At 40.6% G+C, this 11,981-nt stretch overlaps 1 protein-coding gene across 2 annotated transcripts; it reads left to right on the forward strand.

Moving 5' to 3' along the window:
• Nucleotides 1-402: 402 nt before the first annotated feature.
• kazald3 (Kazal-type serine peptidase inhibitor domain 3) lies at nt 403-11,477 on the forward strand. 2 transcript variants are annotated; one of them, XM_020476141.2, is made up of 4 exons: nt 403-428; nt 8,918-9,078; nt 9,327-9,474; nt 9,609-11,477. In XM_020476141.2, exons 1-4 carry the CDS (start codon nt 419-421, stop codon nt 9,695-9,697), a joined length of 408 nt encoding a protein of 135 aa, XP_020331730.1. In that variant the 5' UTR covers nt 403-418; the 3' UTR covers nt 9,698-11,477. The 2 variants fall into 2 exon arrangements, with proteins under 2 accessions (XP_020331730.1, XP_020331724.1); XM_020476135.2 differs by lacking the exon at nt 403-428 and adding an exon at nt 7,499-8,378.
• The last annotated feature ends 504 nt before the right edge of the window (nt 11,478-11,981 follow it).

The following is an 11,981-nucleotide window of genomic DNA, read 5'->3' on the forward strand; positions in this document are numbered from 1 at the left end:
AAAATGCAGTTGTGTTAGTTTTCTGTAGGTTATGCCTGCCCATACCATAACCCCACCGCCTCAATGGTGCACCCTGTTCACAACGTTGACATCAGCAAACTGCTCACCCACAAGACGCCATACATGTGGACGCCATACATGTGGTCTGCAGTTGTGAGGCCGGTTGGACGTACTGCCAAATTCTCTAAAACAACTTTAGAGGCTGCTTATGGTAGAGAAATTCATATAAAATTGTCTGGCATGCCAATTGCACGCTCCCTCTTAACTTGAGACATCTGTGTTGTGACAAAACTGCACATTTTAGAGTGGCCTTTTATTGTCCCCACACAAGCTGCACCTGTGCAATAATCATGCTGTTTAACTAGCTTCTTGATATGCCACACCTGTCAGGTGGATGGATTATCTTGGCAAAGGAGAAATGCTCACAGGTATGTAAACAAATTTGTGCACAGAATTTGAGACAAATACGCTTTTTGTGCTTATGAACATTTTCTGGGATATTTTATTTCAGCTCATGAAACATGGAACCAACAATTTACATGTTGCGTTTATATTTTTGTTCAGTGTCGATGGATGTGGTGTGTAAGTGTGGTTAAAGGAGAGAGAGCATTTAGCACAATGTGTTGCTCGCCAGCTTGACAGATGCATTTGAAGGCTGTTCTTAGTCATCCCATCTAGCCCTTCTGTCCAGACTAGTAGGGCAGTGCGGGGGATGGGGTTCTGCAATTTAGTCACAGAGAATTTTGTATTATTTCGTAAATCTGAGATACTCCATGAAATGTTACATTTTGTATGGTATGTATTCGTTTGTGTCCATCAGTCATTTCGTATGATCTGTTACGAATTACAATTCATATTCTATGTTACAAATTTTAAAAATGTACAATATGATATGTTATGAATTCTAGCTAGGTGACTACCATTAGCTAGCTGGCTAACGTTAAGTAGGGTAGGGGTTAGAGTTAAGGTTAGGCTTAAGTTTAGGAGTTAGGGTTAAGGATATGGTTAGGGTTAATCTTAGGGAAAGGGTTAGCTAACATGCTAAGTAGTTGTAAAGTAGCTCAAAGTAGTATGTAGTTGAAAAGTTGCTAATCAGCAAAAATGCTAAAAATTTTCCTGATGAGATTTGAACTCGCAACCATCGGGTCGCTAGACACCCACCCATGTTAGACGCTCACCCATCCTCCCTGACCAACCACCCTACTTTTATTTTTGTCCTAAGTAACCAGCTGTCTTATGTATCCATACCAACTTAACATATCACACTAATTTGGGTGTCCCAGATAAACTTGAATTAATCTATGAAACCAGGCTGGGTGAAGACACAAAGCGTGATAGAGAGACACAGATGGAGAACCTGGACCTAGAGACATCGAAAGGGCGAGGTAAAATTAATTTAATATTGGATATTCAGTGGATATATATTCTCGTCAATAGCTATTGAACAAAGCATGCCATGACTAGGAAAATGCTATATTCTGAATTAGGGGTAGATGGAGAACAATCCACACATGTACTGTAAATATACACTACCATTCAAAAGTTTGGGGTCATTAGAAATGTTCTTGTTTTTGAAGGAAAAGCTATTTTTTTGACCTTTAAAATAACATCAACTTGATCAGAAATACAGTGTAGACATTGTTAATGTTATAAATTACTATTGCAACTGGAAACAGCAGATTTTTTAATGGAATTTCTACATAGGCGTACAGAGACCCATTGTCTGCAACCATCACTCCTGTGTTCCAATGGCACGTTGTATTAGCTAATGATCAATTAGCCTTTTAAAATGATAAACTTGGATTAGCTAACACAATGTGCCATTGGAACACAGGAGTGATGGTTGCTGACAATGGGCCTCTATATGCCTATGTAGATATTCCATAAAAGAATCTGCCGTTTCCAGCAACAAAAACAATTTACAACATTAACAATGTCTACACTGTATTTCTGATCAATTTGATGTTATTTTAATGGACTTAAAAATATATATATATATCAAAAACAAGGACATTTCTAGTGTATATACAGTACAAGTCAAAAGTTTGGAGACACCTACTCATTCAAGGGTTTTTCTTAATTTTGACTATTTTCTACATTGCAGAATAATAGTAAAAACATAAACAATGAATTAACACATATGGAATCATGTAATAACCAAAAAAGTGTAAAACAAATCAAAATATGTGTTATATTTGAGATTCTTCAAAGAAGCCACTCTTTGCCTTGATGACAGCGTTGGACACCCTTGGCATTCTCTTAACCTGACTGCCCTTGACCAGCACAAAAACATCCTGTGGCGTACTGCATTAGCATCGAATAGCCCCCGCGATATGCAACTTTTCAGGGAAGTTAGGAACCAATATACACAGCCAGTTAGGAAAGCAAAGGCTAGCTTTTTCAAACAGAAATCTGCATCCTGTAGCACTAACTCCAAAAAGTTCTGGGACACTGTAAAGTCCATGGAGAAAAAGAGCAACTCCTTCCAGCTGCCCACTGCACTGAGGCTAGGAAACACTGTCACCACCGATAAATCCGCGATAATTGAGAATTTTAATAAGCATTTTTCTACAGCTGGCCATGCTTTCCACCTGGCTACCCCTACCCCGGTCAATAGCCCTGCGCCCCTCACTGCAACTTGCCCAAGCCTCCCCCATTTCTCCTTCACCCAAATCCAGATAGCTGATGTTATGAAAGAGCTGCAAAATCTGGACCCCTACAAATCAGCAGGGCTAGACAATCTGGACACTCTCTTCCTAAAATTATCAGCCGAAATTGTTGCAACCCCTATTACTAGCTTGTTCAAACTCTCTTTCGTATCATCTGAGATCCCCAAAAGATTGGAAAGCTGCCGCGGTCATCCCCCTCTTTAAAGGGGGTGAAACTCTAGACCCAAACTACTACAGACCAATAACTATCCTATCCTGCCTATCTAAGGTCTTCAAAATCCAAGTTAACAAACAGATCACCGACCATTTTGAATCCCACCCTACCTTCTCCGCTATGCAATCTGGTTTCTTAGCTGGTCATGGGTGCACCTCAGCCATGCTCAAGGTCCTAAACGATATCATAACTGCCATCGATAAGAGACAATACTGTGCAGCTGTTTTCACCACATTCTTATCGGCAGACTCAACAGCCTTGGTTTCTCAAATGACTGCCTCGCCTGGTTCACCAACTACGTCTCAGATATTCAGTGTGTCAAATCGGAGGGCCTGTTGTCCGGACCTCTGTCAGTCTCTATGGGGGTGCCACAGGGTTCAATTCTCGGGCCAACTCTTTTGTCTGTATACATCAATGATGTCACTCTTGCTGTTGGTGATTCTCTGATCCACCTCTACGCAGACGACACCATTTTGTATACTTCTGGCCCTTCTTTGGACACTGTGTTAACTAACCTCCAGACGAGCTTCAATGCCATACAACTCTCCTTCCGTGGCCTCCAACTGCTCTTTAATGCAAGCAAAACTAAATGCATGCGCTTCAACCGATCTCTGCCCACACCTACCCACCTGTCCAGCATCACTACTCTGGACGGTTCTGATTTAGAATATGTAGACAACTCCAAATACCTAGATGTCTGGTTAGACTGTAAACTCTCCTTCCAAACTCACATTAAGCATCTCCAATCCAAAATTAAATCTAGAATCGGCTTCCTATTTCGCAACAAAGCATCCTTACATCATGCTACCAAACATACCCTCGTAAAACTGACTGTCCTACTGATCCTTGGCGATGTCATTTACAAAATAGCCTCCACCACTCTACTCAGCAAATTGGGTGTAGTCTATCACAGTGCCATCCGTTTTGTCACCAAAGCCCCATATACTACCCACCACTGCGACCTGTATGCTCTCATTGGCTGGCCCTCGCGTCATATCCGTCGCCAAACCCACTGGCTCCAGGTCATCTATAAGTCGTTGCTAGGTAATGCCCCGCCTTATCTCAGCCCACTGGTCACCATAGCAGCACCCACCCGCAGCACACGCTCCAGAAGATATATTTCACTGGTCACCACCAAAGCCAATTCCTCCTTCGGCCGCCTTTGCTTTCCGTTCTCTGCTGCCAATGACTGGAACGAACTGCAAAAATCACTGAAGCTGGAGACTCATATCTCCCCACTAGCTTTAAGAGCCAGCTGTCAGAGCAGCTCACAGATCACTGCACCTTTACATAGCCAATCTGTAACAAGCCCATCCAACTACCTCATCACCATACTGTTATTTATTTTATTTATTTTGATCCTTTGCACCCCAGTACCGCTACTTGCACACTCATCTTCTGCACATCTATCACCCCAGTGTTTAATTTGCCATACTGTAATAATTTAGCCACTATGGCCTATTTATTGCCTCACCCCCCTTATCCTACCTCATTTGCACAGACTGTATATAGACATTCTCTATTGTATTTTTTGACTGTATGTTTGTTTATTCCATGTGTAACTCTGTGTTGTTGTATGTGTCAAAATGTTTTGCTTTATCTTGGCCAGGTCTCAGTTGTAAATGAGAACTTGTTCTCAACTAGCCTACCTGGTTAAATAAAGGTGAAATGTATATATATATTTTTAAAACAGCTTCACCTGGAATGCTTTTCCAACAGACTTTTTGGAGTTCCCATATATGCTGAGCAGTTGTTGGCTGCTTTTCCTTCACTCTGCGGTCCAACTCATCCCAAATCATCTCAATTGGGTTGAGGTCTGTGATTGTGGAGGCCAGATCATCTAATACAGCACTCCATCACTCTCCTTCTTGGTCAGATATCCCTTCCACAGCCTGGAGGTGTGTTGGGTCATTGTCCTGTTGAAAAACAAATTATATTACCACTAAGTGCAAACCAGATGGGATAGATCATCGCTGCAGAATGCTGTGGTAGCCATGCTGGTTAAATGTTCCTTGAATTCTAAATAAATCTCAATCACCAGCAAAGCACCTCCACACCTCCTCCATGCTTCACGGTGGGAACCACACAGGTGGAGATCATCTGCGTCTCACAAAAACAGTCTAATGTTCATTGCTTTTGTGTTTCTTGGCCCAAACAAGTCTCTTCTTCTTATTGGTGTCCTTCAGTAGTGGTTTCTTAGCAGCAATTTGACCATGAAGGCCTGATTCACGCAGTCTCCTCTGAACAGTTGATGTTGAGATGTGAAGCATTTATTTGGGCTGCAATTTCTGATGCTGGGAACTCTAATGAACTTATCCTCTGCAGCAGAGGTAACTGTGTCTTCCTTTCCTGTGGCAGTCTTCATGAGAGCCAGTTTCATCCATAGCGTTTGATGGTTTTTGCGACTGCACTTGAAACTTTTAAAGTTCTTGAAATGTTCCGTATTGACTGACCTTGAAGTAAAAATGGACTGTCATTTCTCTTTGCTTATTTGAGCTGTTTTTGCCATAATATGGACTTGATATTTTACCAAATAGGGCCATCTTGTCACAGCACAACTGATTGGCTTTAACAAATTAACTTTTAACAAGACAAACGTGTTAATTGAAATGCGTTCCAGGTGACTACCTCATGAAGCTGTTTGAGAGAATTCCAAGAGTGTGCAAAGCTGTCATGAAGGCAAAGGGTGGCTACTTTGAAGAATCTCAAATATAAAATATAAAGAATATATAAATACTTTTTTGTTTACTACATGATTACGTTGTTATTTCATAGTTTTGATGTCTTCACTATTATTCTACAATGTAGAAAATAGAAAAAGAAAGAAAAACCCTTGAATGAGTAGGTGTGTCCAAGCTTTTGACTGATACTGTATACAGTGGGGCAAAAAAGTATTTAGTCAGCCACCAATTGTGCAAGTTCTCCCACTTAAAAAGATAAGAGAGGCCTGTAATTTTCATCATAGGTACACTTCAACTATGACAGACAAAATGAGAAAAAAAATCCAGAAAATCACATTGTAGGATTTTTTATGAATTTATTTGCAAATTATGGTGGAAAATAAGTATTGCGTGTTGCAACCGAGGACAGACAATTTTTTACTCGTTGCGAGCTTCAGCACACGGCGGCCCGTTCTGTGAGCTTGTGTGGTCTACCACTTCACGGCTGAGCCGTTGTTACTCCTAGACATTTCCACTTCACAATAACAGCACTTACAGTTGACCGGGTCAGCTCTATCAGAGCTGATATTTGAAGAACTGATTTGTTGGAAAGGTGGCATCCTATGACTGTGCCACGTTGAGTCACTGAGCTCTTCAGTAAGGCCATTCTACTGCCAATGCTTGGCTAGGGAGATTGCATGGCTACGTGCTTGATTTTATAATCCTGTCAGCAACGGGTGTGGCTGAAATAGCCCGAATCCACTCATTTGAAGGGCTGTCCACATACATTTATGTATATAGTGTATTCATATATAGTATACAGGGCATTCAGAAAATATTCAATATTTTTTCACATTTTGTTATGTTGCAGCCGTGTTCTAAAATTGATTAAATGGTTTTTTTCCCTCATCAATCTACACACAATACCCCATAATGACAAAGAAAAAAATATTTTTGTTTTGCAAAATTATTAAAAATAACTTTTTAGACATTTACATAAGTATTCAGACCCTTTACTCAGTACTTGGTTGAAGCAACTTTGTCAGTGATTACAGCCTTGAGTCTTCTTCGGTATGATGCTACAAGCTTGGCACAACTGTATTTGGGGAGTTTCTCCAATCTGCAGATCCTCTTAATCCTCTGTCAGGTTGGATGGGGAGCATTGCTGCAAAGCTATTTACAGGTCTCTCCAGAGTTCAATCGGGTTCCAGTTTGTGCTCTGGCTGGGCCACTCAAAGACATTCAGAGACTTGTCCCAAAGCCACTCTTGCATTTTCTTGGCTGTGTGCTTATGGTCATTATCCTGTTGGAAGGTGAACCTTCGCTCCAGTCTGAGGTCTTGAGAGCTTTGGAGCAGGTTTCATCAAGGATCTCTCTGTACTTTGCTCCGTTCATCTTTCCCATGATCCTGACTAGTCTACCAGTCCCTGCCGCTGAAAAACATCCCAACAGCATGATACCGCCACCCCCACGCTTCACCGTAGGGATGGTATTGGCCAGGTGATGAGTGGTGCCTGGTTTCTTCCAGACGTGATGCTTGGCATTTTGGCCAAAGAGAATGCCAAAAGTGTGCAAAGCTGTCATCAAGGCAAATGGTGAGAAAAAACAAAACAATTTAATAAATTTCGAATTCAGGCTGTTACACAACAAAATGTGGAAGAAGTCAAGGGGTATGAATACTTTCTGAAGGTACTATGAACAAAGTGTACCATGACAATGGAAATGCTATATTCTGAATCAGTGGAGGATGGAGACAATTCCAGGCCTGTTTTTATTACTATTTTTATATTTTATTTGGGATTTTCAATTGCTCTCCTCTAATTCAGAATTTATTATTTTCATAGCTTGGCTCAATTGGCGAGAGAAAACCGAATATCTAATATAAAACTACTTTTCCCTGGGTCTGTGGGCGTTGCTATCAAATCATTGGTCATTATTACTGTATAGACCGATATCCTCCTGTTCCTTCTCTCACTGTTCTTGGGAATTGCTGGATGCTTTAAAACGTCATCATATTTTTCCTAAATCTAGGCTACAATGCAGGTTTGTTGAATGACATTCTGTTTTTTGTTGTAAAGCACTGGGCTGTGCATTCTCAGCGATCTTCGGGAGAAATATTGTCCAACAGTTGTTGAACAACCCCAATCAAACCATTGGAATGTATTTTGAAGTTTCATATCGGAAATGAAAGGATACACTTTGAAGTGGACTGTATAATGATTTTTTAGACCTATAGTGGATTATATTTTTCTGCTAAAGTGCTGTAACGAAAAGTGCTATAAAAAATCATAGAAGACCAGCAGTCAGTCAAAATGCCATGGGACATAATACTTTGCGGAATTATGCTTTTGCTGAACATGAGAACTTGTGAAAGCTTCCCGAACAAGTTTGATGAGGACATTGACAAACGTATAGACCCATTAGATTACGTTATCGATCCATTATATTATGATAGGCTTGAGGATCAGTTTGATAGAAATGTAACTGCTTGTGGTGAGTGCTCACCTGAATTGTGTCCCGTGGCACAAGAATGCAGGGCTGGGTTCATTTTGGACAGTTGTGGTTGCTGCCAAGAGTGTGGAAATCTAGAGGGGCAGACGTGTGATATTGGCGACATTAATGTGTTTTACGGTCTCTGTGGGACGGATCTTCAATGCAAAATTGACGATTTGGATGTTGGAGATGGAGAAGTTGCGGAGCCGCAGTGCGTCTGTCAATCGCAAGATGCGCTCTGTGGTTCCGATGACAGAACATACATGAACAATTGTCAGTTTAAAGAAGCGTACTTCTCAAATTCATCACTCAAGATAAAGCGCAAAGGTCCATGCAAAACAGGTAAATCGCTTATTATGATGCTATGGCTTTGATTTGCGCCTAGTACTGTCTCAAATCAGTGTACATTTACTCATCTACAGTTATTGCTCATAAACCGTGATTAAATTGGCAGACAGTAGACAAAAGATGACTTGGGGAAACTAACATCATGGCCAAAACAGAAACAAAATCTATTCAATCAATCTGCTAGCGAAATAATCATTAACGTGATAATTTTGCATACAATACACACTTTATTGTTCCATGTAACACTTTGCCACGTGGTGAAAAAAACTGTCAATCAGAAAGAGTGCATGAAATATGGATTTGGGCAAAGTGGTTTCCTGTCACCAGTCTTAGATTTTTCTGACAGAGTAGCAAGAGAACTCACTGAGACTGATCCAGAGGAATCTTTACAGGGCTGGCCTGTACTTCCCGCACAGGCATTGAGAAAGATGTATTGTTTTAACCAGTTCCAGGAGTCAAGCTTGCTGCTCAGGAGCTGTGTGAGAGAGGAATTGTCTCGTAAACACCCCAACTCTACCTCTTCTTTTTTTCAGTGCCGATCATCAAGGTCCCACCCCAGAACCTGGTGAATGTTACGGGTAGTAGCATGGTGTTCCTCTGTGAGGTCTTTGCCTTTCCAATGGCAATGATTGAATGGAAGAAGGATGGCAGAGACATTATTCTTCCAGGAGATGACCCACACATATCTGTCCAGGTGAACCTTGTTTAGAGGCTTCAATCAATGCTTCGAAAACCATCCTCTGCTGTTTCCTTAGTATATTCTTTAATGTTTCCATCAACATACTTACTTATTGGATGATGCAGAAATATTGGGTGGATTATGCATAGGTCCTTGGTATTTCATTTTATATATTGCGCCATAGAATTATGTACATTCATTCATTCAGTCCTAAACAATAGGCTATGCTTAAACATGTTCTTTGTCTGCCCTGTGCTGGACAGTCTCGGGGTGGTCCCCTGAAGTATGAGCTCTCTAGCTGGCTGCAGATTGAGAAAGCTGGCCTGGCCGATGCTGGCACCTACCGCTGTGTCGCTCGGAACGAGCTCGGCAGTATCTCTGCAATGGCTGTGTTAGGAGTTCTAGGTCCAGGTAATGACAGTTCTAGAGCTTTATTTAATTTTTCTTCAGCTGTCACACAAATCTTTCAAAATGACAGACGTGGGATTGACTCCTCTGGTTACGATACTACGTAAGGCTAATAACCCCATCTAATACTTTTTCAGAAGAGATGTCCGTCTACTTGACGGAGAACGTGACGGAAATGTTGGAGTATGGCCACTCGGAGAGAGAGTATGATGAGGATTACTACTAGTGATGTCCTCTGTTGTAAAGAATCAGCCCTCACTAACAGAGGTGCTGATGGCATCCTGAAAGTCTTCACAATTGTTGTAGTGTTGCACACGCAGATTTTGTACAACTGTTCAGCTTAACCCCATGTTTTCATCTCTACATCTGTAGTCAAGATGGTGAAAGTGGAGATGTGAACGTGATATATAACAAAAGCATAGGTGAATATGTGTGGAAGTTGATTATGGAAGTGTCTGATCATTCCTGAAGTCTATATTGTACACTATATATAGTACTGAAAGCATAAGGAATGAATGTCTCTTTGTTCAAAAGCTGTTCAAACCCATTTTCCTTGTGACTATAAGTCTACATTCCAAAGTGCAGGAAAGTTGTCCTGTTACTGTCTGGTAAAAGGTTTAGCCATCCCCTCAGGATGAACCTGGCATGTGTGCAACCAATATGTGCAACTGGATGTACTCTATGTGGAATGTCTAGGTGCATTGTTGTGTCTCAGAACTGGAATGTACATTTAGCTGGTTTATAGGTTTCTATCTATCGCTGTAATGCTTGGGCAGATGTGTCAGTAAGCCAAGCCCAGCTCTGGTCACGGTGGAGAGAAGCCCACAGATGGTTTTAATGTTTTTGTGCAGCTCAGACATGAAGAGAAACACCATCTCCTTTGTTCGTGTGTCAACAAGGTTCTATTTCCTTTTATAAGAGATTATGGACTACCTTGGACTTGATCTAAATATAGCCATTCCTACTACATCTACGCAAAGGAAGCAACATCAGACTAAGAATATTATGAATATGAATAAAAAAATTATATTACAAAGATTTGTTATATTATACTACTTCTGAATATTACAATATATCAAATAATCTCAAAGGGGATATATGTTTTTCCAAATTATTTATGCTTTCATCTGGATAAAAAAAATCTGTATTGACAAATTAAATGTAAAATGCGTACATTTTGAAGCAGTGATGGCTTACTACATACTGTTACTGTTACATATTGCATTCCCAGAAGAAAGAAATATGCAATAAATGAAAAACAGTAATCACAAACAGTCTCTGCATGTATTTGCGTGCCAAAGTCCCTTCAGCAACACTGACTGTTAAAGTAATTACAGTCATACTGGTGTAAATCAAAGCCATGGTCTGGACCCCTACTCTTGAAATAACCAGACAATATCCCTGTTTGTTTGCTTCCATTTTCTTTTGCTGTGTTATTTCAAGCAGAGCCCATCATTGGAGGAAAACCCCAGTCAAGGAGTAACTCCCCAACTCTTGGAATCCATTTATTTTTAACTGTATGGAAAACTTTTAGATATCAAGAGGATTGTTTGAGGCTCAGATGGGCATGGGGCTTTCAGTTCCCTCGAGCTCGTCTAATATCCTGTCCACTGAAAATACATTACTGGCAAAGGAGGAAAGCAAAAAAGTTTGAGGGAAGCAGTTCAGGTCTGCTTGAAACATAGCTACTTTGCTTGATTGACAGTCACAGACAGCACCAGGGTGGAAAACATAATAAACATTCAGGGCCTGTTTTATTTCCGAGCTATGTTTTAGTGATGCAAAGAAAGTAGGGAAATTGACATTCCTTGAAAGGTAGCAGGAATTAGGAGACAAAGCAAGAAAATATACAGTGCCTTGCAAAAGTATTCATCCCCCTTGGCGTTTGCCTATTTTGTTGCATTACAACCTGTAATTTGAATAGATTTTTATGTGGATTTTATGTAATGGAGATACACAAAATAGTCCAAATTGGTGAAGTGAAATGAAAAAAATGACTTGTTTCAGAAAAAAAAAAAAAAAAAAAAAAAAAAATGAAAGTGATGCGTGCATCTGCATTCACCCCCTTTGCTATGAAGCCACTAAATAAAATCTGGTGCAACCAATTACCTTCAGAAGTCACATAATTAATTAAATAAAGTCCACATGTGTTCAATCTAAATGTCACATGATCTGTCACACGATCTCAGTATACATACATCTGTTCTGAAAGGCCCCAGAGTCTGCAACACCACTAAGCAAGGGGCTCCACCAAGCAAGCGGCACCATGAAGACCAAGCAGCTCTCCAAACAGGTCAGGGACAAAGTTGTGGAGAAGTACAGATCAGGGTTGGGTTATAAAAAATATCAGAAACTTTGAACATCCCACAGAGCACCATTAAATCCAATATGAAAAAAATAAAAAAATATGGCACCACAACAAACCTGCCATGAGAGGGCTGCCCACCAAAACTCACAGACCAGGCAAGGAGGGCATTAATCAGAGAGGCAACAAAGAGACCAAAGATAAC

This window comes from Oncorhynchus kisutch, linkage group LG3, assembly GCF_002021735.2.
Source record: "Oncorhynchus kisutch isolate 150728-3 linkage group LG3, Okis_V2, whole genome shotgun sequence".
NCBI classification, from domain to species: Eukaryota; Metazoa; Chordata; class Actinopteri; order Salmoniformes; family Salmonidae; genus Oncorhynchus; species Oncorhynchus kisutch.